The sequence below is a fragment of the Anabas testudineus genome, chromosome 13 (genome assembly GCF_900324465.2).
Source record: "Anabas testudineus chromosome 13, fAnaTes1.2, whole genome shotgun sequence".
Classification (NCBI taxonomy): Eukaryota; Metazoa; Chordata; class Actinopteri; order Anabantiformes; family Anabantidae; genus Anabas; species Anabas testudineus.
The window spans coordinates 1,163,135-1,190,215 of NC_046622.1; the positions used below are offsets into that span (position 1 = coordinate 1,163,135).

The 27,081-nt window shown below is 43.6% G+C and overlaps 1 protein-coding gene across 6 annotated transcripts in view; it reads left to right on the forward strand.

Annotated features, from left to right (window-relative positions):
- plekhg2 (pleckstrin homology domain containing, family G (with RhoGef domain) member 2) overlaps nucleotides 1-27,081 on the forward strand; it is a 76,304-nt gene that overhangs the window by 41,693 nt on the left and 7,530 nt on the right. For 4 of the 6 annotated variants that reach the window (XM_026378318.1, XM_026378363.1, XM_026378345.1 and 1 more), the window contains 17 exons: nucleotides 3,246-3,312; nucleotides 5,193-5,239; nucleotides 11,097-11,247; nucleotides 14,591-14,722; nucleotides 15,885-16,067; nucleotides 16,308-16,400; nucleotides 16,518-16,604; nucleotides 17,705-17,738; nucleotides 18,030-18,128; nucleotides 18,345-18,446; nucleotides 20,192-20,230; nucleotides 21,834-21,841; nucleotides 22,249-22,398; nucleotides 22,623-22,760; nucleotides 22,969-24,958; nucleotides 25,139-25,580; nucleotides 25,910-26,683. In XM_026378318.1, the coding sequence (XP_026234103.1) occupies nucleotides 3,246-3,312; nucleotides 5,193-5,239; nucleotides 11,097-11,247; nucleotides 14,591-14,722; nucleotides 15,885-16,067; nucleotides 16,308-16,400; nucleotides 16,518-16,604; nucleotides 17,705-17,738; nucleotides 18,030-18,128; nucleotides 18,345-18,446; nucleotides 20,192-20,230; nucleotides 21,834-21,841; nucleotides 22,249-22,398; nucleotides 22,623-22,760; nucleotides 22,969-24,958; nucleotides 25,139-25,580; nucleotides 25,910-26,683 (4,536 nt within the window). The remainder of the gene's footprint in view (nucleotides 1-3,245; nucleotides 3,313-5,192; nucleotides 5,240-11,096; nucleotides 11,248-14,590; nucleotides 14,723-15,884; nucleotides 16,068-16,307; nucleotides 16,401-16,517; nucleotides 16,605-17,704; nucleotides 17,739-18,029; nucleotides 18,129-18,344; nucleotides 18,447-20,191; nucleotides 20,231-21,833; nucleotides 21,842-22,248; nucleotides 22,399-22,622; nucleotides 22,761-22,968; nucleotides 24,959-25,138; nucleotides 25,581-25,909; nucleotides 26,684-27,081) is intronic. The other 2 variants (XM_026378328.1, XM_026378336.1) reach the window with 2 other exon arrangements.

The following is a 27,081-nucleotide window of genomic DNA, read 5'->3' on the forward strand; positions in this document are numbered from 1 at the left end:
AAGCAGGTTGAACGATACACTTCCTGTTTGATGTGTTCTCTCTTGTTCATTTGATTTTTCACATTAATAACTGTTGCCAACAAATTTCAAGCAGCCACGGGTCACAAAGAAATCTCTGTTTACATATGTGAAATTGCAGCATGATGTCCTTTATGGCTGCACATAAATTACACACTGCACACATAAACAAAATGAATTAGTCGAGGACTGAGCCAGACGTCTATTTCTGCTTTTTTTTTCCCCCGTTGACCTTGTTTCACAAATGAGACCATGTGGTGTTAACGTGTGAAGGAACATTCAACACATGAATAAATGTGGAAATTAAAGTTCAGAGAGGAAAATAAAGAACTCAGCTGAGTGTTTCAGTGAAAGAAGAAATGAGCCAAAATATTTAATAAATATTCATTTTGTTTAATTTGTGGCAGGACAGAAACATGATGGAGAGCACGGCTGAGTGCTGCAGCTGTTTTCTCTCTGCTGCACCGTTCACTTCACTTTGCTGCTCATGGAAGGGTTCCTCTCAGGGATGATGACTTTCACTCGACATATAAACCACCGTGAAGACTTTATGACAGCCCATCATAAAGACAAACACCAGCCCTGTGTTTATGTGCATTGACTCCATGTTGAACGAGAGGATCTAAATGTGGTTAAACAGCACAATACTGAACCACACCACCTTAGTTCTACTTCGCCAAACACAACTACTATGGTTTCAACCCTAGAGTCAAACAGAGTCCGTTTTGGTTTCTAATTTGGGGCCAAACAATGCAAACTTGTGTTTTCATTACAGGGCCGAACAGGACAAAACCAAATCTGGCAAACCCCTTTCTTATCTGGGACAAAACAACACACTTTGGTTTCTGTTCTAAGCCGAACTGTCAAACTGTGATAGTTCTACTACTGCTTCATAGTAGTACAGGCTCAAGCGAGGGTTCTGTGGTTTGTGTTTTAAGGACCAGTCAGAGCTGATTTGGTTTCTGCTGCAGGTCTAAGTAGAGCCAGTTTGATTTCTATTCTGGAAACAAAAAGGTCTCATTTGAAACACATTCAGTTCAATTCAATACTTTAGCGTCATAATAACATAAGTTACACATAACACGTCTGTCCAAACAAGGTTACTTCAGTTTCTCCTACAGAACCGGTTTCATTCCTACTCTGGACCCAAACCGGACTAGTGGGTTTGCAGTGTGGGGTGTCTTAGGGCTGGTGTGGATTCTACTGAACAGGACTGATTTAAATATCAGTGCAAAAAACAGGACAACTTTCTTTTACTGCATTAAAATGAGTTCAGGCTCATCAGGCCGAGTGTGGCAGCTTCAAAAAAAGCTGTTAGCAGAATCATTTATTAATTTATTTTACACATTCATGACTAAAGAATCCTTCAAAGACACTGTTTCCCTCCTTGTTAGCTTCACCTGACAGTTTGTGTCCAGGTGACTCATTCTCTCAGGTTTTTGACAGAGATCAAACTCCAACAGAAGAAACTGACACGTTCTAACTGATTCTCTGATGAATACGGTCACAGTCTGCTTCAAAGTTTTGTGGAAACGTGCACCGTACCAGCATGTGAAACCACCTTTCTGCAGAGGTGTATGTTGCATCAGGCCTTCGAGAGGCTCTGTGATTCTTCTCCTACATAGGTCCTATCACAGGAAACTGTATCCGTCTATATCATGCACAACAACTTTGCTTGAGTCTGAATCAGCTGAGTACAACTGTTTCTCCTCAGTGTAAAAAGAACGCTGAGTGGAAACGATTGCCTTTACTCGTGGTAGGACAGCACTGCACGTCACAAACTCTATACTTTAAAACCCACTCGATGCCCCTCGTCTCCACCTCAGGCCCAGTCAGAGGATATCAGGTTTCCACAGCAGGGTTGAAATTTCCTAAAGTGGTTTCCAGCTCAAACAGAGACTGCGTCGGTGCTTCGGGACAAACCGATCGCTGATTAATACCCTCATTAGCCAGAGAATGAGCAGATGTGATCGATTTGACAAAGATCAGAGAGTCAGAGGGTGGAGTTTGGGCCTGGGCAGTAATCCCAGAGTTCAGGCAGGTGTCGGCTTTTCAAAATAAATGGTTTGCTGCTGACCGTAAACGATGACTTGTTGGAGGTTTTCTGAGGATACTGATGCCGTTTCCTCTCACACACAGGTTTCTACAACACATGTCTGTATTTAAAAAGTGGTTTGGATTAGTAGAGTTGTGACTATTCTTGGCTGGAAGACAGTAGATACTGTAGATAAGTGGAAATAAGAGAGGGAAGTAGAAGACAAGAATTAAGATGGAGAGATAAGAAAATTACAGCTTGGATCAGTGTGTATGTGTGTGTTGGGGGGGCGGGTTGGCAGGTTGAAGGGATGATGATGAGAATGAATTGTGGGAACAGAGGGAGAGTTTTCAGGATGAACATCTGCCAGCTATATCAGTCTGCAGGTTGTGGAGTCAGTTTAGTGTCACATGGACCTCATGTTGAAACACACAGATTCTGTTAGACTCTACTAACTGTGACCGATCTGCACAGTAACTGCAACAGATCTGGTATTTATTCATTGTGATAAGTGTTTTTCATGGCTCTCAGCAACCCGGCTGAGATTTGGAGTTCCATAAATACAATAATACATTTGGATCCTGTGCTGCAGGCACACGATGTGCAGTATTCACAGTAATTAGTGCTTCAACTGACTGACTTTCACTCCTCTGGTGTTCTGCTGATCTAATCAAAGCATGTTAGACTTTCATTAGATGAGACATAAGATTGTTGAGGCACTAAAATAGAACCGGAAGCTGAACTTGGTCATTTTCTGTCTTTTAAATGATTCAGAGGCGCTGGTCCAGAGGTCTCCCTGGGACCGCTTGGAGCTGTGGCCCTGTGTCTGCCTGCCCTTTCAGTAATCTATCTGTGATGAAATTTAATGTAATAGTGGGGCTATGTCTCAGTTTCTATGAGAAATGGTTTGCCTGTCTGTTGTGGAAGAACTTGCAGTGACCTCAAACCCTCCAGCATCTTTAGGAATAACTGGAACACTGACCACAAGCCAGACTTTATCATCCAATACCAGAGGTGGAGTAAAACCTCTGCAGCAGTTCAACATCTGGTGGGCAGACTGAAACCAGAAGCGTGGAGGAGGTGCCGTAATATTCAGGTGTCTACATACGTGTGGACACGTAGCTGCTGCCATGCAGCACTGTGTTCTGTGATGTCACTGAGAATTCACTGCAGTCTGTCTGTGTCTACACAGTGATCTCCTGGAGGATTTGGAGAGGTGTCCTCACGCTGCAGCCATCGCTGAGTGCTTCGTAGAGAGGGTGAGTAGAGCGCAGCTTTGTGTGTGTGTGTGTGTGTGTGAATGGAAGAGAGGCTGTTAGTTGAAAGGAAACATGACACTGTGAACCCCAAACACCCAGTAAAGCACCAGTGGAACTGCACCCTCCATTCACTGCAGCACACACGTCATTTCTATAAACTAGCTCCTGCTGCTGTGGATCGAACCGACACCCAATGAATACATTTTGACTGTGTGTGTGTGTGTGTGTGTGTGTGTGTGTGTGTGTGTGTGTGTGTTGGACAGTAGTGATATTGTTCTCACAGCACAAAGACACAGTATGAACATGGTTTCTGACCAGCTGACTGCTGATGTCAGGACTTTGACGTCTTTCTGAGCGTCACTTTTCTCCATAGTGAGATATCTGAACATGCACTGATCCATTAAATAACTGTACTGTGGATGTTTCCTAATGACTTTGGTTACACACCTGTTACTGGGTCAAAATCTAAAAACAAGAAAGAGGAAAATGAGAGATTTCTAATGGAATTTCATCACACATCCAGAGATGTGTGTTCTATTGCTGTCATGACTTGGCTTCACCAATCAGAGAAGGAAAAACTCCCCAAAAAAACTTAAATGCATTAAAGAAAATGGAAGAAACCTCAGACAGAAACAGATGAAGGATCCCTCTTCCAGGATGGACGGACTGATGCTGCACCTACTGAGTATAATTCATCTAAAACAAAGTAGAACATACAACAAGAACTGAAAACCACATCACTGTCCACCCCTGAGCTAGAAGCTGGTTATCAGATGAGCTGAGGGGTTGAACTGGATTACTGGTTTAAAGGTACCACTGCATATGTGGAAACTGTTGTATTAAACTATACCAGCTCCTCTGGTGCCACCGTGAGCACAAACCATGCACAGCTTCAGGTTTATCCAGTTTCTAGGTTTGTGAGTTGTGACTAACATGTCTCTGACTGTGATCAGACTCAAATAGAGCTCAGAACATTAGATTAAACTTTTTGGGATTTCCAGAATTATTTTAAGATCTCTAGCACAATGCTGCCTTTCTCTGTGACCTGCTGACTGACTGCGACCAGCAGGAAGCAATAGTAAAAAACAAATCAACGGTTGGAGAGAGGGAAGGATGGTCGTACGAGTAAGAGTCGAGAGAAAGTGGAGAGTGCGTGGATGTCGAGCCTCAGAGTGACTCCACCTGAGCATGAGGTGCAGTAGTTATCTGGGCGATAATGCCCTCATAATGCCCTCATTATGCCCTCATAATGCCCTCATAATGCCCTCATAATGCCCTCATGATGCCCTCATGATGCCCTCATAATGCCCTCATGATGCCCTCATAATGCCCTCATAATGCCCTCATAATGCCCTCATGATGCCCTCATAATGCCTTGTTTCATACACTACACCAGTCAAATAAAGGAAGAAAAGTTTAGGCTGTGGGTGGAGTGGAAAGATTATTAAGTGAAAGCCCTGGGGGAGGTGGAGTCCCATCTGAATGTCCTCTGGGAACTCTGGGAAAAGATGGACTGTGTTTCTGGTATTTTAACAGTGAAGAGGAAGCAGGGTGAAGGGAGTGACGTGTGACTCACAGCTGATGCCTGTGTTGTATAAAATATTTGGACCATGTTCTGGGTGTTCATACATGGGAAAAAGTAAAAACAGAGTTCAGCACAGCCTCAGAGCTGAAAAGGAGCTGAAGGCCGAGCTGATGGTGCCAATAAACATGTTGGATTTAGCCTGTGTTGTATTTTTACATGGTTTTCCGTTAATGCTGAAAATCTGACACAGCACAAAAAACGTTTGTAAGTTCTGACAATAAAAACTAAAATAAAGTGGTTTTTAGCTGATGATAACATGTTGTGTGATTTTCATGATCTTCTGTCTCTGGTTTAGAGTGAAGCCTTTGACATCTACACACTCTACTGCATGAATTACCCCAAGTAAGTCTACACACACACACACACACACACACACACACACACACACACACACACACACATACACACACAGACTATTAATTGAAAGTACTTCACACGGTTAGAAACAGCCTTTTTCTTCTTTCTGTTCCTGATAAACAAACTCTCCTCAGACTGAGGTTTATGATGAGAGTAAATGTGTTTTAGTAGAAACATAAAGAGGAGTAAAATAAAAAGAGAGGGAGGTGCTGAGAGGTCTGTTTTATGGAGGAGAAGAGGAGTTTGGAGCAGGAGCTGTATCTCATATCACACACACACACAGTCTGACAGATGTTTGGCTGCATGTCTGCACTTAGTAAGTGTGTAACTGTGTGTTTCACATCTTATTATTGTCACAGAACCAAAAATTTGGTTTGGATTCTGATTCAGAATCATGAATTTCAACCTGGAACCTTTTCACTTCCACATGTTCATATTGTTCTTAAACACCGTAAGTACGACGTCAACTGTAAAGAATTAATCTAATGACTTAAATTAGTTTAGTAATTGTAAACACACTCTCATGGTGGAACGTGTTTGTCCAGATACATAATGAATGTGCATGTCTGTTGCTGGCAGGAGCTTTTTTGATGTGCAGCATTAAATGCTTCAGACTGTGACACACAACATTTATAGGAAGATTAGTCGTTGCATCACTCTGCTTCAGTGGAGCAGTGGGTCACTCAGTGGTGGCGTCTCAACTGCTCAACACCTGAACACACTGGGGAAGAATAGTGTGAGTAAATGTGGGCAGGAAACCAGGGTCCGATGGTTCGTGGATGACAGAGGTCTCCAGTGGTTTCTGAATGGATGCACATGAATATCAATAAAAAAACAAGATGGCAGGATAGAAGTGCGGACAGGGGAAAGGGGAAAACCTACTTCTCAAAGATGAGAAGACAAGTGTGTGTCGGTGGTGACATTCATCTCCTTCACCTGTGGAAGTTAATGGTTTGGTGATGGTGTTTTGTATTTGACCTTTTGACAGAGCTGCTTTAAGATGCAGAATGAATGAAGTTGGATCATATTGTGTTTTATTGTGTTTCAGTCTGTGTGTGTTTGTCTTTATTGTTCTGTGGACTCTGAATCACTGCTAATCCCACACACCGTCTCCTCTCTATCGATCTGACAGACAGATGTTTGTCCTGACTGGATCACTGTGTGTCTGCATCTGTCTGCATGCTACTTTGAATTCATCACATCTATTCAGAGTTAAAGACTTCATCGACACCCATGCGTCTGTGTGTGTGTTTAAATCCCTTCATTTATCCACTCTGTCATTTTGCATTTGCAGTGTGGAAGTCGACCCTTTCTTCACCGCACTTCGTTCACTGCTTGATGCCTGTCGCTTCCTTAAAGCTCCATTAAACTCCAATAAAAATAAGTAGGTCAAATGCTTGCAGAGCGCCAAACCAAGACACCCCAGGCTGCAACAGGCTGATTCTTCTACTGGATCCTTTCTCTCATCTCATTTATTCTGCTGCTGCCTTTTACTTAAATGTCAGGACAGTCAAAGACATCTTTTCCTAGAGGTGGACATTTGCTGGTGATCCCTGCTAGAGCACCAACATAACCCTGGCCTAACTTTAAAAGCCTGTGGATTGTTGTCAGGTTACTGAATCAGAACAAGCCCAAATCTTTGAGCCAGCATCCAGCGTAAGGTCAGCCACCAAACATGTACATCCAGGAAACCAGGAAGAATTCTGACAGAAGCCACAAGGAGCAAACAAAGAGTGAAACACACGGTCAGAATGTGACGAGCATACAGGTAAAATCAGGTACAGCTGGCAGTATGACCACACGTGACCTGAGAAAAGACGAGGTGGCTGTGGAGCAGACACAGGACTGAACTTGGACTTCTTCAGATAGAGCTCGACCACCGACTGATCACAGTTTACTGCGGCTATCCGTCCTCCTCAGCACCAACATCATGGTCGTCTGTATGGGCAGTAACAGCGACGTAGAGGCCTGGAAAGCTGCTTTAAATGAGTCTGTTTTGGTGTTTGGCCAGTTTACAGTTATACTGAAGACATGAATTAGTTCAGTGTGTTATATAATGTAATGTCATTACCAGAAGAGAAGAGAAGATAGTTGGTCTCCGTCAGGCTCTGCTCTGTGCATTTCCACTGTGATCCACTGGGTCAGATTTGGAGGGAAATCTGCTGGATTGCAGGTTTGTGAACTCCAGAGTGGCCCCGCTGGGAACATGGGATGAGAGTCTGTGTTTGGTTAGTTTTCCCCAGTAAAAAGAGAAACATGCCAAATAACAAAATGGCTCCAGGAATGCAGCTTGTCTGCCATCAGAAATTGCCAAAAGCAGAACTAAAGTGCTTTGAGGACTTTTTTGTCCTACCACTTTATATCAGTGTAATGACACAGGCTGGGATTAAAACGGCATTACCAGGCATGGATCTGATCTCTGTATGTGGATCCAGGGGGAGGACTGACACAGATGCTGAGTTAATTTATGCTGCTTAACCCCACTTGGTTGTGTGTGTGCTGTTTTGTAATGCTGTAAATCGATGAGCTGTAGAGCCGGCAGGGGTTTGTATGCTGGGTGGTGGGGGTGGGAGGTTTTTAAAGCTAAGTTTTAAGAGCAAAGATATTCCAGTAATGGTCAAAGTCATTCCGCACGAATGGTGAGTGGGTTTAGATCAGTGCAGAGATGCTTGTTAGCGTGTTACGATGACGCGACGTGCGATTCTGTTCCTGAACCTATAAACTGTAGGTGGAAACTGACTGTTCCTTTTTTGAATGGTGAATACAGACTGAGGCCACCTGCTGATATGCAGAGTTACTTCTACTCATGCACTATGTGTTGTAGTCTTTGTGGTGCGTTCAGGTGACACTTTTTGACCCAGACACAACATGAGGTGTCACAACAGTCGGCCTACGTTGGCACAGTGCATCTAAAACCAAACTCCATCACCAATGTCATAAAATCTGGAAACACAGACATGATCCAAGACCATGAAGCAGGCAGTTGAACAGGTTGACAGTATTGTGTGTGTGCAGACTGCCGGCTGGTGTCATGTTAACTCTGATTGGTGGAGATGATTTCAGGCTCGTGGAGCAGCTGTAATTATCTACAGTCTGTGAGAATATGGAGCCCGAACGTACCAACTGAGACCGGCACTGATTTCTGGGCATGCCTCAAATTGTCTTTACACAAGAGGTGGCTGGACGATAAATGACCTAATTAACCTCCACGTGTTTTTCATATGTTGCCGGAAAAGACACCAAAGAGGTGACTTTAATGTGCAGGAAGTGTTGAGTGTTTCCCTTTTGAGAGTCTCTCAGCAGTTTGTACATTTTCACATCGACCATATGCTTTAAATTCTTTTTGTGCCGAGTTGAGTATTTATTTGAGGCTGAACTCCGTTTCTTCCAGTCTGGGTTTGTCTGAGACTCCAGATTATAGCTTCACTTCTCTGCTGGCTAAGATCTGGAGCCTGGTTGTGGCTTTTTAGTCTGTGACATGTGAATGTTTTGTTCTCTTACACTGGAATTCTTGCATGAGTTTCACGTCTTACATCTGCAAACATTTGTTCTTAGTTCGTATTCCTTATTGTATTGCAATACAAAACTATCTTGAAAATATAAGCACAAATAATGGTTTAGACAGTAGACAAGTTGTCCACTCACTGCAGGTTCAATGGGTCAATTCCAAGTTTACAGTACATACATGTCCTATACTCTGCTTGTAAGAAGGCTGGTCATTAAATGCACCACAAGGTGAAGTGCGAATGGTTTCTTCCTCCCTGTTTCCACCAATATTGATTTCGCGAGTCGTAAGTTAGTGGAGACCTGAGGGATAAATGTTCCATTATACTATCAGACTCAAACCAAACATCATTTGGATCATGACGCCTCTACTGTCGGCGTCTCTCTACTGAAGGCGTAAATCTTTCAAAACACCGAACAAACATTTAGTTTCATGTAACAAAGGTCTCAGACATTTCCTGAAACAGCTGCTCACTGTTGTGTAATCAAACTAACAGGATGAAATAGTGCCTTTGTTGGGGACTATTTTCATTGGCACATCGATCCACATTTGGACGTGAGTGTTAGTGGCAGCAGGACGGTGAGCTGTTTGGCTTTGATACATGAATAACACATTTTTGCTCATGTTGACAAGGATGTGGTGTTGGAAGCACCAGTGTAATTAAGCCCATTTACTCAAGTAATACAGTTTATTTAAGAATAATTGTGTGTAATAGAATTCAGAGCGAAGTATTTACTATTTGCTGTATTGAAAGCCAAAGAGGTGATAGTTTGTCTCCTCCACTAACTTTTCACAGTAAAGAGTCAGAAATCAGGCATCTGAAGTGGTTCTTGCCTTGAATCTGTGCAAGAATAAATGTGAACCAGACCTGAGCCATGTGGAACAAATCTGTGTCATCAACACTCTGCACAGATTACTGATGTTTCTGCACACGTGAACTGATGGAGCTGGTTCTTTAATGCAGAGCAGAGGAAACCAGAGGGTCTGAGCTGCTGGATGTGAAGGTTCTGTTTCACATCAGGGTCGCTGTACATCCTAACATACTTAGGAGTACTTGAATTACATTCTGGTGCATGTACTTAGTGAATGTACTTAGTTCTTCAGCTTGAGGGAGTTTGAAATTTTAGTCTCTGAAAACCTCTGATAAACCTGCAGATGATGCGTTTAAGTGCTGAACCCTTCAGTGACGTCTGCAGAAGAGATTACTGCTGCTCCAGCGATTAACATCTGGAGGAGAAGACCCTCATCTCTCCTCTCTACCCCCCATCATCACCTTGACCTCCTTCCACTGTCTTTCTCCTCCCTCCTTCCTCTCTCACCCCTGGTGTCCAAGATTCTTTGGCTTCACACTGTGATGAATGCTTGTCAGAGGATTCAGCAGCTGAAGTGTTTCCTCTGGCCGTTCCCCGGTTCCCCTCTCCTCTTCTATCTCGTTTCGGAGACACTCTTCTTATTTCGCTCTCTCTCTCTGTCTTTTTGTCCTTTTTGCTTTCACTCTTTTGTAAAGTAGGTTTGTGAAAATGACCCAAACCTCCTTCATCAGTTCCACTCCACTCTCCCCACTTTCTCTCCTCCTTCCATAAACTTATAATGAATGTTTGTCAAACCTCCAAACAGCTGTGGAGCCCTTTTCCTTTTTTACTGTCCCTTCATAACCTCTTACATCTGTCTTTTTCTTCCTTCTTACTCCATCATTTCTTCACCTCCTCCTCCATCCATCTTTTCTTCGTGTCATGATGAATGTGCATCAGAGGATTTCAGGTTTCTCTCACCTCTTGTGGATCTCCTGTGACTGTTCAGTCCTCCTTATTAAATTTCACCCCTCTGTCTTCATGTTGTGATAAATGTTCATCTGAGTCGATGGCTGAACTCTCCTCCTCTGAGGACTCGCGTCATACGGGATATCCTACCTAGATATCCCCCAGTCGTTCCCTGAGGTCGTTAGACTTTAATTATGTTTATTGAGTTCTTAGTAAATTAAAGATCAGATTCATGTTGAGTTTTTTCAGTTAGAAAAGGATCCAAAAACACTTTAATTTAACCCATTTAAGCTGCTGTAAAGTTGGAGCTAGATTTTTAAAAGGCAAATGGTGTTGGTTGAAGATTGTATATTTTAAGAGTCTGGAAAATCAGTAAAACCACGTGTTTGACCAGTGGAAGCGATGTAGTCGCTTGTTTCAGGTAAACTTACGAAACACAGTCACAACTCCAACTGCAGCAAAATAATCTCAGTGTTTATATGAGAAACTCAGCAGGATCCAATAAGACAGTATAAATAACACATGCTGGTTTGGTTGGTTCCTAATTATGTGTCTGTCTTTGTGTCTCTGTCCACAGCTCTGTAGCCGTGCTGAGGGAGTGCATGAAAAACGAAAGTCTGGTTCGTTTCTTCCAGGAGAGACAAACGACTCTGAACCATTCTTTACCTCTGGAGACGTACCTGCTTAAGCCAGTGCAGAGGATCCTCAAATACCACCTGCTGCTACAGGTAACTCCTCGAATACTGCATGTAGTACGTCAAATACCACCCGCTGCTACAGGTAACTCCTCGAATACTGCATGTAGTACGTCAAATACCACCCGCTGCTACAGGTAACTCCTCGAATACTGCATGTAGTACGTCAAATACCACCCGCTGGTACAGGAAACTCCTCGAATACTGCATGTAGTACGTCAAATACCACCCGCTGGTACAGGTAACTCCTCGAATACTGCATGTAGTACATCAAATACCACCCGCTGCTACAGGTAACTCCTAAAATACTGCATGTAGTACATCAAATACCACCTGCTGCTACAGGTAACTCCTCGAATACTGCATGTAGTACGTCAAATACCACCCGCTGCTACAGGTAACTCCTCGAATACTGCATGTAGTACGTCAAATACCACCTGCTGCTACAGGTAACTCCTCGAATACTGCATGTAGTACGTCAAATACCACCCGCTGCTACAGGTAACTCCTCGAATACTGCATGTAGTACGTCAAATACCACCCGCTGCTACAGGTAACTCCTCGAATACTGCATGTAGTACGTCAAATACAACCCGCTGCTACAGGTAACTCCTCGAATACTGCATGTAGTACGTCAAATACTACCCGCTGGTACAGGAAACTCCTCGAATACTGCATGTAGTACGTCAAATACCACCCGCTGGTACAGGTAACTCCTCGAATACTGCATGTAGTACATCAAATACCACCCGCTGCTACAGGTAACTCCTAAAATACTGCATGTAGTACATCAAATACCACCCGCTGCTACAGGTAACTCCTAAAATACTGCATGTAGTACGTCAAATACCACCCGCTGCTACAGGTAACTCCTCGAATACTGCATGTAGTACGTCAAATACCACCCGCTGGTACAGGTAACTCCTCGAATACTGCATGTAGTACGTCAAATACCACCCGCTGCTACAGGTAACTCCTCGAATACTGCATGTAGTACGTCAAATACCACCCGCTGGTACAGGAAACTCCTCGAATACTGCATGTAGTACGTCAAATACCACCCGCTGGTACAGGTAACTCCTCGAATACTGCATGTAGTACATCAAATACCACCCGCTGCTACAGGTAACTCCTAAAATACTGCATGTAGTACATCAAATACCACCCGCTGCTACAGGTAACTCCTAAAATACTGCATGTAGTACGTCAAATACCACCCGCTGCTACAGGTAACTCCTCGAATACTGCATGTAGTACGTCAAATACCACCCGCTGGTACAGGTAACTCCTCGAATACTGCATGTAGTACGTCAAATACCACGCGCTGCTACAGGTAACTCCTCGAATACTGCATGTAGTACGTCAAATACCACCCGCTGCTACAGGTAACTCCTCGAATACTGCATGTAGTACGTCAAATACCACCCGCTGCTGCAGGTAACTCCTCGAATACTGCATGTAGTACGTCAAATACCACCCGCTGCTACAGGTAACTCCTCGAATACTGCATGAAGTACGTCAAATACCACCCGCTGCTGCAGGTAACTCCTCAAATACTGCATGTAGTACATCAAATACCACCCGCTGCTACAGGTAACTCCTCAAATACTGCATGTAGTACATCAAATACCACCCGCTGCTACAGGTAACTCCTCAAATACTGCATGTAGTACATCAAATACCACCCGCTGCTACAGGTAACTCCTCAAATACTGCATGTAGTACATCAAATACCACCCGCTGCTACAGGTAACTCCTAAAATACTGCATGTAGTACATCAAATACCACCCGCTGCTACAGGTAACTCGTCAAATACTGCATGAAGTACATCAAATACCACCTGCTGCTACAGGTAACAACAAAATACTACCTGCCATTGCATGTGACATATGATACTTTAAATCTTTGCTGTAGTACTTTAAATAGCACCTGCACCTACAGGTTTATTCTCCCAAAAATATATACAAGCAAGTCAAATACTTACATCTACAGACGTCATGTCAAATACTAAATTTAGTTCATATACCACCTGCTACTACAGATCATTTCCTAGTACTGCATAAATAGCTTCAAATAGAGCAAATATCCCCAATACCAGCTGGTACTACATGCATTACCTTACATACACCTTCGACTACAGATAATTAGATACTTGATGGTGATGAAGATGATGAAGAAGATTCCAATTGATGATGCATTTGAGGTCTGTCAGTAGACAAAATGTGCACAGTTTCTCTACTGGGATCATTTCTAGTTGTGAACGGTTCATGTGACGACTCAAAGATTTGTATTTGTCTTCGCTGATGGTTCCAATCAGCGCGTCTGTTTCCTCTCAGTAAACAGAGTGTTTGGCTAAAATTACACAGCAATAAAGTTTTTTCTTCCACTGACTGAGACACGCAGTGGAGACGGAGGACGTCTGAGGACACCAGTGTCTTGGTGTGTTGTCTCTTTGAGTTTAAAGATGAATGTCTGCAGTGTGTGTCCCACATGTGTGTTCTGTTGTTTGTCACTGTCAGATCCCATCTGTAGGTTTTACTGTGGTCACAGTCCAGGAGCCGTAAAACAAGGATGAGACAAACACATCAGGATGTCAGATGGAGTCTAGTTACGACATGTACAGAGCAGAAACAATGTTTATTTACCACAGGGAAGATACATGTATGCACATTTATTTGGGTCATTTGTGATTTTATTGGAGAGTAAAGCACTGGAACCCAGGACCCTGCAGTCATGTCGTGTGTGTGTAACCGTTCGACTTCTCTCACTCCTTGGGCTCTGAGTGTGTGTCTGTGAGCCCCTCAGTGGTACTCCATCCATGATGAAAGTATTTGCATGTACCGTTACTGCCTTTCTACACTTCAACCTGCACTGGAGTCATCGATCAGAACTTGTACAAATATCTGAAGATGTTCAGTGGACGTTCTCATCCATGAAACGCACACACACACACAGCCTTTCCCAATAAAGTTACTGAGTTTCTTCACTGGTTCCAGTCCAAGCCCACCTCTGAGGGGCAGGAGAAGGGATGATGAAAGAGACAGAAACGGACACAGTCAGCGTGTTAAAGCCTGTTCTTTGTTCGGATGTTTGCTCTGTGTTGTTGGTGTCGTTGCTGCTCCGTCTGCAGTGGCCAGTTTAAACACTGGTCAAACATGTGTTTGGATCTATGCTGGGATTTTCCCCAAATCCTCAGCTCATCACAGCCAGTTGGTTTTCATTGTTCTGCTTTATTCTTTTTGTTTTTATTACTTCAAACATATTCAGACATTGTACTAAAGTGTCAAAGTGTGATGAGTATTTCCTTCAGACAGGCTCCATAATCCTGCAGCAGTTTATCTCGATGGTCTTATGTCTGAATTTGTGTCTTCTCAGGAACTTTCCAAGCACTTTGACAAGAGCGACCCTGGATATGAGATCGTAGAGGACGCCATTATCACTATGACGGCCGTCGCCTGGTACATCAACGACATGAAGAGGAAACAGGAACATGCTGTACGGCTGCAGGTAAATACACAGTGTGTCAACTCAAAGACACATTAAGAACAGATTCATACGTTTATATTTACTTTGACTCAATACATTATTCTTTACATCGTGTTAGTTACTGTGTGAAGTATAATGTGTGAAGTAACACTGAGCGACACAGTGTTCACACCAAAAGCTGCTTCTGAAACGTGTAAAGACCTCGTGCGCGCAGCCGCTGACAGATCTGCGTCTCCTGTACGAGCCACCAACCAGCTTTTCCTCATCAGGCCTGTGCAGAGACCGACGGACAGCCGTAGGTCAGCTGGTTGACCTCCTGGCGTCAAACTCTACAACTGCTGCATTCCTCCGCCCCCCCAACACTCGCTCACTTCATTACACACACAGCAGCATGTTATTAAGTTGTTCCATCACACGTGGACCTGACCTGATTACTGGGCAGCTCTAACAAGAGTTTGATTTGACCTTTGAATGAACACTATTGTTTAGATTCAAGACGTCTCGATGATCTGATGATGTCACACACGTTACGTACTCTTCTTCGTGTCCGCGTCCATATTTACAGTGTTTTCTTTATCATGCTGGACTTCTACATCATCATTGTAGAATTCCAAGACATCAAACAGTGTGATAGTTCAATATGCATTTATACATGTCACCGTCTCTACCAGCAGGCTGTGTGGGGTCAAAGGTCATCTCCACAGCTGGAGTCACTGTCTGTCTGTCAGCAGAAGAGCTGTTAACAAAGTCAGGTGGTAAATAAACCATAGGGAACAGTTGAATAGTTGAGTGGTGCTGTTCACGGCAGAGTTTTATGAATTTCAACTTTGACCTCTGAGCAGTAAGGACACAGATGTTGACCTTTGCTCTGTCCACAGCTGAGATGGGATGGGGGGCGAGTGATGCATTCACATCAGCCCAGACAGAGGAGGGGTCAGATGGTTTGTTTTGTTTTTCACAAACCATCTTTCCTGTTTCCTGACACAAGATATTTTTACATGCGAGGCCGCAGTCGGCTCCGAGCACGGTTCTGTTTCCGAACACATCGTCATGTAACCTGTGCTGCTAAATGTTTTTCATTCACAAAAGAACGAGCTTCAAGCTCTGCTGTGGGAATGAGCTGATGAAGATCATTAGACTGTAGGAGGTCCTCAACTACTGCTGTCCTTTCATCACTCCACAGGAAATCGAGTCCCTGTTGATGAACTGGACCGGGCCGGACCTTAGCGGGTTTGGGGAGCTGGTTCTTGAGGGTTCCTTCAAGGTCCATAGAGTGAAGAAGGAGAGAGCTTTCTTCCTGTTCGATAAGATGCTGCTGATCGCCAAGAAGAGGCTGGAACAGTTCATCTACAGCACGCACATATTTGTAAGACACTGCATATTTCTCTGCTCAGTCACAAACATCCTGCTTCAAAGACGCCCTCTGGTGTTAGTTTTCAGAATTACAGACAAAAACTTAAAATTTGTTTTAGGTTAATGATTGGAAATCAGCTTTGTTACATCAATATCAAGAACAACGAACTTCAGAAAGCTAATCTCTCACTATGTACCACATTCTTTACCCTCCTCTATCTCTTCTCTGTGTCTCCTCATGCGTCTGCTGCAGTGTTGTAATCTGCTGCTCGTAGAGACTCTGAAGGATCCTCTGTGTTTCAAAGTGTCGGACCAGACGATTCCCAAACAGCAGCACGTCGTCCAGGTGAGTGACCGAGCATCGTGTCTGGATCATCAAGGAGTAGAACATCTTAAAAGAACAGGTGCACACATCGAGGCTTTGCTCTGCGTTACTTGTTGAGAACTATTACTTTCCCTGCAGACAAAGAACCAGGAGGAGAAGAGACTGTGGGTGCACTACCTCAAGAGACTGATTGTCGAAAACCACCCTGCCTCACTCCCACAGAAGGTAAGAGAGGACGACGGAAGGAGGAAGTGATTCTGTCGATAAATTATATGTGATGTGAGTAGTAGTAGAGTAAAAAGTAGCTTTGGCTGTTACGTTAGTATCAGGATTATTTCTACTAGTTGTTGCAAAATGTTGCTGATAATCGAAGCAGTAGAATCTAACAGTAGTTGTTTGTAGGAGTCGCAGTAAACCTGCAGGAGTGAAATGATACAGTTACAGACACAAATCCTTCATTCAAACTTCTAAGATACTTTTATTACAACATTATTAGCTTCAAAAACACTTTACCGCAAGTAAAAATACTCATTTGACATCAGGGACTATGATGTTACTGGTTTAGAGTTATTGATCTGACAAACAAAGCAGAAGTACACAAACTCACTACACAAATGAAAATACAAATACATGTTACTGCTGAAATCTGAAATGTTAATGTTTACTTTACTTTACAAGTGGAAGTCCTGCATTGGAAACTTTACTTAAGTATGTGCAAAAGTACTAGTATCAAAACATAGATAAAAGTACTTGACATGTAGAATACTGTGGAATTATAATAATGCAATAATACAAGTGACTAAAGTCAGAGACGATGAAGTAAAAAGTATATTTCTCTCTGACACAAGTAAAAGTAATATAGGAATACGTGCAAGTACCTATAAATATAGTGGTAACGATGACGTTAATAGTGCAGAAGCTGAAGCACTTCTATTAGAGTAGCAGTAGTACTGGTCATGGTGGCAGTACTAAGAGTAACAATGGACCTTTGCTACCACCTGCTGGTCTTTTACACAACTTTACTACTGGAACCAGATCCATCTTTAGGAAAACCTGCAGTCCTGAACACTGTTCATGCACAGGATCTGAATCTAAGGTTCACTGTGTCACATCATAATTTACTACATGTACTTAAATCTGCTTTCTGTCTTATCACCGGTACTTTTACCTCGTTTTATTACATCATGTAGTATTTTTTCCACTCCGTCCTGAATTCTTAAGGAGACATTTATCATGTGTCTCTTATCAAACCTGTGTGAAGTAAAACTGGCACAAGAGTATTTTCTTTTGTGATGAATCACTGAACCTGATATCATTCTTTCCAGGCGAGACAGGTCCTGGGAGACAACTTCTGTCAATGTGAGGTCACACACACACACACACACACACACACACACACACACACACACACACACACACACACACACACACTCACACACACTCACACTCACACTCACACACACACACACACTCACACACACACTCACACACACACACACTCACACTCACACACACACACACTCACACACACTCACACACCCACACTCACACACACACACTTATCACCCATATCATTCTTTAAATTAGTTCCATAAATAACTGCAGTTTTTACCATGTCCTGATGAGGTGACGTCACTTCCTGTGTTTCAGCTCCTCAGTTTGAGCAGGACAACCTGAAGAAGTCCTCTGCCTCGCCCCGATTGGACGATATCCACGGCTATCACAGAGGCAGACGCCAATCAGGTCAGGGTCAGTCGTCTTTTTCCTTCCTTCTGCAGTTTCCACTAATATGATGTGGTTCCTACTATTTTACTGTTTTTCTAAATGGGTTTTTCACTCTCAGAGACAGACGTCACGTGTGGATTTGTGTCCATAGTGTTATTCACGGTTCCAACCTCTGATCTTTAGAGTGGAAATCCTTCGTCTGACCTTCAACACGTGGTTCTGCTCTGTTTGTCCCTGCAGAGCCTCCAGAGCTGCTGATCTACACCCCAGAGAAGTCCAGGAAGAGTCTGCCGCTGCTGCTGGAGGGAAACCTGCCGTACAGACGCACCAGGAGACAGTCAGGTAGACAGAGACCAGGAGACAGAGACCAGGAGACAGAGACCAGGAGACAGAGACCAGGAGACAAAGACCAGGAAACAGAGACCAGGAGACAGAGACCAGGAGACAGTCAGGTAGACAGAGACCAGGAGACAGAGACCAGGAGACAGAGACCAGGAGACAGTCAGATAGACAGAGACCAGGAGACAGTCAGGTAGACAGAGACCAGGTAGACAGAGACCAGGTAGACGGAGACCAGGAAACAGTCAGATAGACAGAGACCAGGTAGACAGAGACCAGGAGACAGAGACCAGGAGACAGAGACCAGGAGACAGTCAGGTAGACAGAGACCAGGAGACAGAGACCAGGAGACAGAGACCAGGAGACAGTCAGATAGACAGAGACCAGGAGACAGTCAGGTAGACAGAGACCAGGTAGACAGAGACCAGGTAGACAGAGACCAGGTAGACAGAGACCAGGAGACAGAGACCAGGTAGACAGAGACCAGGTAGACGGAGACCAGGTAGACAGAGACCCGGTAGACAGAGACCAGGAGACAGAGACCAGGAAACAGTCAGATAGACAGAGACCAGGAGACAAAGACCAGGTAGACAGAGACCAGGAGACAGAGACCAGGAGACAGAGACCAGGAAACAGTCAGATAGACAGAGACCAGGAGACAAAGACCAGGTAGACAGAGACCAGGAGACAGAGACCAGGTAGACAGAGACCAGGTAGACAGAGACCAGGAGACAGAGACCAGGAGACAGAGACCAGGTAGACAGAGACCAGGAGACAGAGACCAGGAGACAGAGACCAGGAGACAGAGACCAGGAGACAGACAGGTAGACAGAGACCAGGAGACAGAGACCAGGAGACAGACAGGTAGACAGAGACCAGGAGACAGAGACCAGGAGACAGACAGGTAGACAGAGACCAGGAGACAGAGACCAGGAGACAGAGACCAGGAGACAGACAGGGAGACAGAGACCAGGAGACAGAGACCAGGAGACAGACAGGGAGACAGAGACCAGGAGACAGAGACCAGGTAGACAGAGACCAGGAGACAGAGACCAGGAGACAGACAGGTAGACAGAGACCAGGAGACAGAGACCAGGAGACAGACAGGTAGACAGAGACCAGGAGACAGACAGGGAGACAGAGACCAGGAGACAGAGACCAGGAGACAGACAGGGAGACAGAGACCAGGAGACAGAGACCAGGAGACAGTCAGATAGACAGAGACCAGGAGACAAAGACCAGGAGACAGAGACCAGGAGACAGAGACCAGGAGACAAAGACCAGGAGACAGAGACCAGGAGACAGAGACCAGGAGACAGACAGGTAGACAGAGACCAGGAGACAGAGACCAGGAGACAGAGACCAGGAGACAGAGACACCAGAGGTCTTCTTGTTCTTCCTTTCTATCAGATGTTCAGTCTGGATACAGGGAAACTTCTGGACATGTTTCTGGTACTAACTTAGATCAGGATCCGGAGCTCGTGCCCCTTCAGCCTGAGGCTGATGCCCATGTCAGTGATTCATGACCTGGCTGCTTGTGACACTTCCACCATAGGAAATGAGACGGCCTCACCCAGCTACAACAACAAACCACGTTTTCATGTTATCACAGGCGCCAGTGAGCCTTGATGATAAGAACTTTTCATATTATAACAGAGTGGCAGAATGAAAAATGAAAAGGTTTCCCTGATATCTCAGACGATGAGCTGTGAATATGTTGTGATCTTGTGTCTTTGTTTCTCTTCCAGCTCCAGCTAAAGACATCGAAGCAGCATTTCATCCTAACGGTGAGAACAAATCTGTTTCATCTTTACAATTCACCCACTGACTGATACACGTTTCACACCGAAGAAAAATATGAAATAAAAAGAACAACGTGATGCGAAATAGTTGAATAGAGAGATAGAGTGTGTTTCACATTATATCCCTTTATATAAGCTTGTGTACACGACCACATTGAATGTGAAATCAAACATTCAACAAGATTTCATTCAAGTAGTGTAACAAAAGTCAAAGGCAGAAAGCATTCAGTCATTACCACTCATTTGACAGACACACCTCATACAAAAGGAACAAATGGATGATAAGAAGATGCATGACCGGGAGTGGCCCCTCATAACTCCACCATTACTCAAGCTCATGAAAGGCATGGAGGTGGTGCTGAGCATCACATTTGCATTTTAGCTGCTCACTGGAACATGCAAAGACGTGTGAGGGAGGATATCATCAGGATAACAAAAAAAAACAAACCATCTTACTCACATCACGGAGAGATAACAAAAGCACTGGGAGTGGCCAATACAACAGTCTTTACTGAAAAGAAGACTTTAACTGGCAGCTCAGCAAAAGTTCTGGAGGGACATCAAAGACAACTAAAGTGGATGACAATAGAACTCAGTTCCTGGTGAAAAAGAACCCTTTCACAACATCCAGTCATCCACTGTCATTGACAACATCCACAGCCAAGAGCTTAGGAATGTGAACACTGATTTGGACTGATGAAATGGAGCAGCTTGGGATCCATGGTTTAGGCAGTGTTATAGGATGGGCATGTATGGCTGCCGATGGGGCAGTGCTGCTGGTGTTTATTGCTGAGTATCATACTGCATCACTTCATTCTGCAAACTGTTCATACACTGTTACCCAAGAGTTTCTAAAGGCAGAGAAAAGGGACATTCTTCACTGGCCAAGTCAGTCACCTGATCTCAATGGAATAGAGCAGCTTTTCACTTACTGAGGAAGAGACTGAATGCAAAAACACCCACAAACAAGAGCTGAAGGCAGCTGCAGTGAAGGCCTGGCAAAGAGGAAGCTCTTATTTTTGTAATTTTGTTAGTCTGGACCATTATTATTATTTATCAGCCCCCAGATGACGTGGACTTGACTCGTTATACTATGATTAATCCGCTTCATTAATCATGAAGTAATGAACAGGCCATCCCTGGTCATCCCACTGATTGTCAGCTATTTGTTTATGAGCCCCCAAAATTGAGATGTGTGCACAAAATTGGTGATTGGTAATTCCTGAATGGTAATGCCACACTGGTTAGCTCACATGAGTGTTTCATTTCACATTGATTGTGGTGGTGTACAGAGGCCAGAAGCAAAATAAAACTTGATTTCATTACTTATGAACCTGACTGTATTTAATGCCATAAAAGGGATGGTACTGTTAAAAGTAATGCACCTGTAAATTATACTGGTTATTATCTAATAAGTCTGCAGCTCTGCAGGTTTAAAACAACCAAACAGATTCACTGGTTGTTTCTAGTTGACAATTTTAACAGGTTATTGCCTGTCAACAATAGTAGCACCTTAATAAAATCTTTGTCTCTCTGCTTCCACATGTCTCTATCTGCCTCACTCTTCTTCTCACAAACCGGGATGAAGCCTTGAAGGTAAGAAACATTTCATCAATTATACGCTTCACTGATAAAAGTGATCTGATCTCTGTGTGTTTGTCAGCACATTGATGAGATTTGGTTTTATAGCAAGGGCACATCCCACACAATCAGATTGCAGCTCACAGCTATTAAAACCCAAAACCAAGTAACGAAATGAAAAAACTGGTGGCAGAAGATAAAAACGTATCTGGCTGAATGCTGTCACTCAGCAGTGGCTGCTGTGTTTTGCTTGTGTGAGGTCAGGACCTAAACAAAAAGTATTAAACTATAATATATTCACATAATAATCTGTTTCCCATGAGTTTGGTTGAGTGCACTAACAGGAGGAAAAGTAGCTTTATGGAGGTGAAGGTGACTTTTTTAATTGTTACTCATATTTGTGGTTTTGTTATGTTTTGCAGCAGTCAGGCAGTGAGGGTGAGCTGTGCCAGGCAGAAAGTCTGGGCTCAGCAGGCAGCAGCAGCACACTCGCATCCTCTGTCATTGAGGTGGAGGCTGAGCAACCTGAACCTCACCTTACTCCACAGCTACAACCTAGCCAGGAGAAGGAGGTATTTTACTGTTATGTGATGTGACATTTAATTTAAATGAAATTTAACATTACTCACTGGGTATATCAGCATCAAATAATGCTTGCATACACAGATGGTTGCTTGGTAACTTGGCTAAATCTAATCTTGCAGAAATGTGTTGTTCCATATTTAATAGTTTGTGCTTGTTTAATACTGTTGATATCCTATTGCATTCAAATGTATTGTCTGTGCTTTCCAATGAGGAGCAAGAGGAAGAGGAAGAAGAAGAGTTGACATCCCTTAGCCATCCTCCCACTCTGTCCATCACTGAAGAGATCTTGGAGTTCATCAACCAGAGCAGAGCAAGGGACGGTCTCACCTCCATTCACACAGATGCCATGGTCAGAATATGTTCTACTTTGTATGGACTCAAATGAAAATACAGTCAGCTTCACTCTAGTGCAACAATTGTACTTTTCTGGTCTCCAAAAATCTGTTGAAGAAGCTGAGTGGAACAGAAAATATATACAGAGCTAGATAGTATTTTGTATTTTTATTCTAATGTACAAAGTAGACTAATTTTAAAACACCGTTTCACTTTTCCTTCAGGAAGAGGTCCTTGATGAGCATAAAGATGATCAGCCTCCATCTGGTCAGACCAACTTCGCCTGTCCACTTCCTCTTGTTTCCTACCCATCCAGTCCAGAACAAACACTTGATATCCAACAGGACCACAACGAAGTTGACATTGAGGATGACAGGACCCTCCAAGGTCAAACTGGTGGGTCTGAAGAAGAAAATGGACTTACAGGTGAAACCTCAACAAGTGAAGTCCATGAAATTTTAGACGCAACAAGCCAGGTAGAAAAGGGAGTGAAAGTGGATGAAGAGGAAGAAAAAGGGGTAGAAAAACTGAAACAACAGAAAACAGGGGATGAAGAAGAGACAGAGGACACAATTCCTGCACCAACATCAAATGTCCAACCATCCACTTCAACAGAGGAAGAACAAGTGAACATTATCTGCTGTCACTTATCTGAGGAAGAGTCAAACACTGAAGCCACACCTTCCTCCCTAAATTCCAATCACCTTCATCGCTCCATCCACAAACGCCAGCCCCCTACAAGAGGCTCCCATCTCACCAAGCGTGACAAGAAGATCATTGAAAAGATTAGGAGTTACTATGAGGCAGCAGCAGAGGCCAAAGAGGATGAGGCAGAGGAAGAAGATGAACAGGTAGAAGGAGTATTATCAAGAAGAAGAAACAGTTTCTCACAAATCCCATCTGGTTTGGTGAAGGAGTCTGTATCACGTTTCGATGTTGGTGGACACCAGGGCGAGACAGAAAGTGGACAATCCAAGTATGAAATAAATGAAGTAATCAATAGAGAGACTGTTCAAGATAAAGAACCCTATTCCCCCCTTGCTGCACCAGCCTCAGCAGATACAGAGAAAGATGGACAGGGAAATGAATCATTCAGCCCTCTAGACCTTGAAGCAGAGCACTCAATCAAATTACCAACTTCTACTATGTTCCAGGATAAGAAAATCCCAGACCAAGTGGATCTGGCTTGGCAGTCGAATCCAAACAGCCCTGAAGTTGAAGAGTCTGAGATACAGGACAAAAATGGAAAGGTCTGCAAAGCACCATTGGAGGAAGGACATGAGAGAGAAGGAGAGGAGAAATTAGATGTAGTGGCCTCTGTGGTTCAAGATGAAAAGTTACTGCAAGATGACAGAAAAGCTTTTACTGAACAGTACAACTGTGGGGATAAATGCACCAAAACCACTGCAGCAAGCCAAGCTGTTATGAATGGACTTGAACCTAATCAAGCAGAGCAAAATGCAACCCACAAAGAAACCTCTGTACCCCTGCCACCTTCAGAACAATGTGACAAATCTGACACCAAAGCTCCGTCTGCTTGGACTAGGACCAAAAATAGAGACTTGGCCAAGACAAGTGGGAACCTTGAGGGTCTTCCTAGTCAGATAAAAGTAGGCAGATGGTCCCGTCACTCCAGGATTGTCACTGCTAACAGGGCCTTGTTTGAGGGCATGGGGTCAGATGTAGCCAGTATCAGGTTATTTGAGACCAGTCCTGTGGTGGACCCCATGCTGATGGAAAACTCTGAACGTATTCTAAGCAAAGTTCAAACACTGGCCCGGATGTACAGTGCCAAGGCCAGTCATATGAAGGTCCCTCTGCATCAGAAACGGGCCAGCATAGTACAGAACCAGTTGTGGGGCTCATGTAGACTGTCTGGGCCATCAGCACAGACTGAAACTAAACAGGTTCATTCTCAGACTCAAACACAAACCACAGCTAAGTACCGGCAGCAAACATATTACCAAACAGAAAACAGCCAATCAGATACACATACTGACACCAAATATGGAACCCAAACTGATTCCAAGACTAAAGTTCAGAGCCAAATCAAAAGAGGGTCTCTCCAGTCAATGCAGATCCAAGCAGAAAGCCAAAAGTGGAGTGAGAGACAGTTGCATTACCAAAGCCAGAACCAGATTCAAACTATGTGTGGAGAGGACCAAAGGATCCAGGAGGAGAATTTGGTAAAGAGAGCAGAATGTCTGACAAATGGTAGGTTGGCCCTTTGATGATGTTTATGATTTGATTTCTTGATGATTCAATGGTCTGAAAATGAAACTGGCCAGACTAACAAACATTACCACTTTACAGCAATGCTGCTACATGGTAACAGCTTCTTTCTTTATGGTTGCTATAATCCACATCTAAGTATTTGTTTCTCTTGTGCTCTAGATTTTCAGGAGATAGCTGTGAGCCCATGTGAGCCTCTGCACTTTGGTCATGTATTGGTCAAAGAGCAGCTAACACCAGTCTGTCACCATCACACAAACGGGTTGACCCTTTCCAGACCCAGGGACTTTATCTCTGCACTGACCAAAGAAGGGGACACCAGCATGGGCTACAGATCTGACAACAAACCCCAGAATTTCAACACAACTGGGGAAAACCCGTCTGCTTTCTTAAGAGATCAGTTATGCGGTCAGGCCCAGGCTAACTGCTGCATCCCTGCATATGATTCTGCTGACAAGTCCTTGTCATCTACACCATGTGGGCATGACCTCAGTGCACAAGATGACAATTGTAAAGTCACAGAATTCAGGGACCTCTGCTCTTCCTCTTGTACAGCAAGAGACAAAGCTCTGTATCAAAATGGAGAAGTCGACAAAAGGCAGGGGTGAGTTGATAATATTTATCAAAATGGGTCATAAAGCAGAGCAGTAAAAATAGCTCAAAGTAAAGGAAAGAATAGAAATTGCTGGTATATTGGGGGCTAAGGTAAGGTTTTGTAAATGTTCTCTGGAAGAAAATATTTATAGGAAAATGTAAACAATATGGTTTGGCAGGTATCTCTCCTGTTTTACAGGAACAAGCAGTTTATGTTCAATAGGATTTTAGACTTTATGTGTATTGTCACTTTGCAATATTTAGGATTCAAACTTAGTGTGTTGCCTAGTGTCGGCCTATATTAAGAAACACAACTTGTTCTCCTCCTCATTGTTCCAGGCCAGAACTGAGTCCTGGACAACCTGTTTACTTAGTCCGGGAAGAATCAACATCTGTAAACATCAGCAGCCAGTCAACATGCTCAGAGCCAAATTTCCCTGCTCACAGCATACCACAGTGGAAATATCCCAAAGATGGGGATGAAAAAGACAAGTATAAGCAAGATAAACCAGCTGTACAATATATACAAGAGGCATTAACCAAAGATGTGCAGAGTTTTCATGCAGGGCCTGAATACATGTTCTGCACAGAAGCAAGGAATGAACACCTGGCACTGATGACAGTACCTGCTCAGAACCAGGATTCCAAGACCCCAAGGCAAACACCTCACCTGGAGGAGGAAGGCACAATGAACTTGGAAAGATCTGGGGGATGGGGAAAAGATGAGCTAACAAGCGAACAGACTAAAATGAATGATAAAAAATGTGACTTAACTGATTCTTCATTACAAACAAGAATGACTCTACAAGGTTCCGCTGTGATCTTTTCAGAAGAGTCTTACTACAGATCCCTGGATGAAGTGGCTGGTCCACCACCCCTGAATCAGGATTCTAACTTGACCTTTAACCCCTCACTGGTCCCGATTCCCACAGGGGATTATGAAGCAAAGGAAGGGTCAGCACCAAGTCCATGGTCATCATGTGAAAACTCAGAATCAAGTCCTACACAATCATGCCCTGTATTGGGGCAGTCCATAGACTGCCTACCAATACTCACTGACTTATCCACTACTACGGATAAACAGGCTTTGTCTAATACCCTGAAGGAACATAGGTAAGTCTGCAACAGATTAAACTAATGGTTGCAACAGGTTAAACTAATGGTTGCAACAGATTAAACTAATGGTTGCAACAGGTTAAACTAATGGTTGCAACAGGTTAAACTAATGACTGCAACAGGTTAAACTAATGGTTTGAAGAAAGTAACAAATTGCTAAGAGAAAGAAGAAGTTTAATAATGTGACTCACTAACTTGAACAATCTCCTCACTCTACATGAACCGTATTCTTACCTGGATCCTACCTAAAACCCAAACTTGTTGTGACTTAAGCCTTAACCGCATCCCGGACACATTTTTAAATTTCTACATCACACATAACATAGTCAGATGTTTTTTTATTTACAGATTGATTAAACTAACTAAATGGGGTTGGCAGGTATTCTTTAAAACAC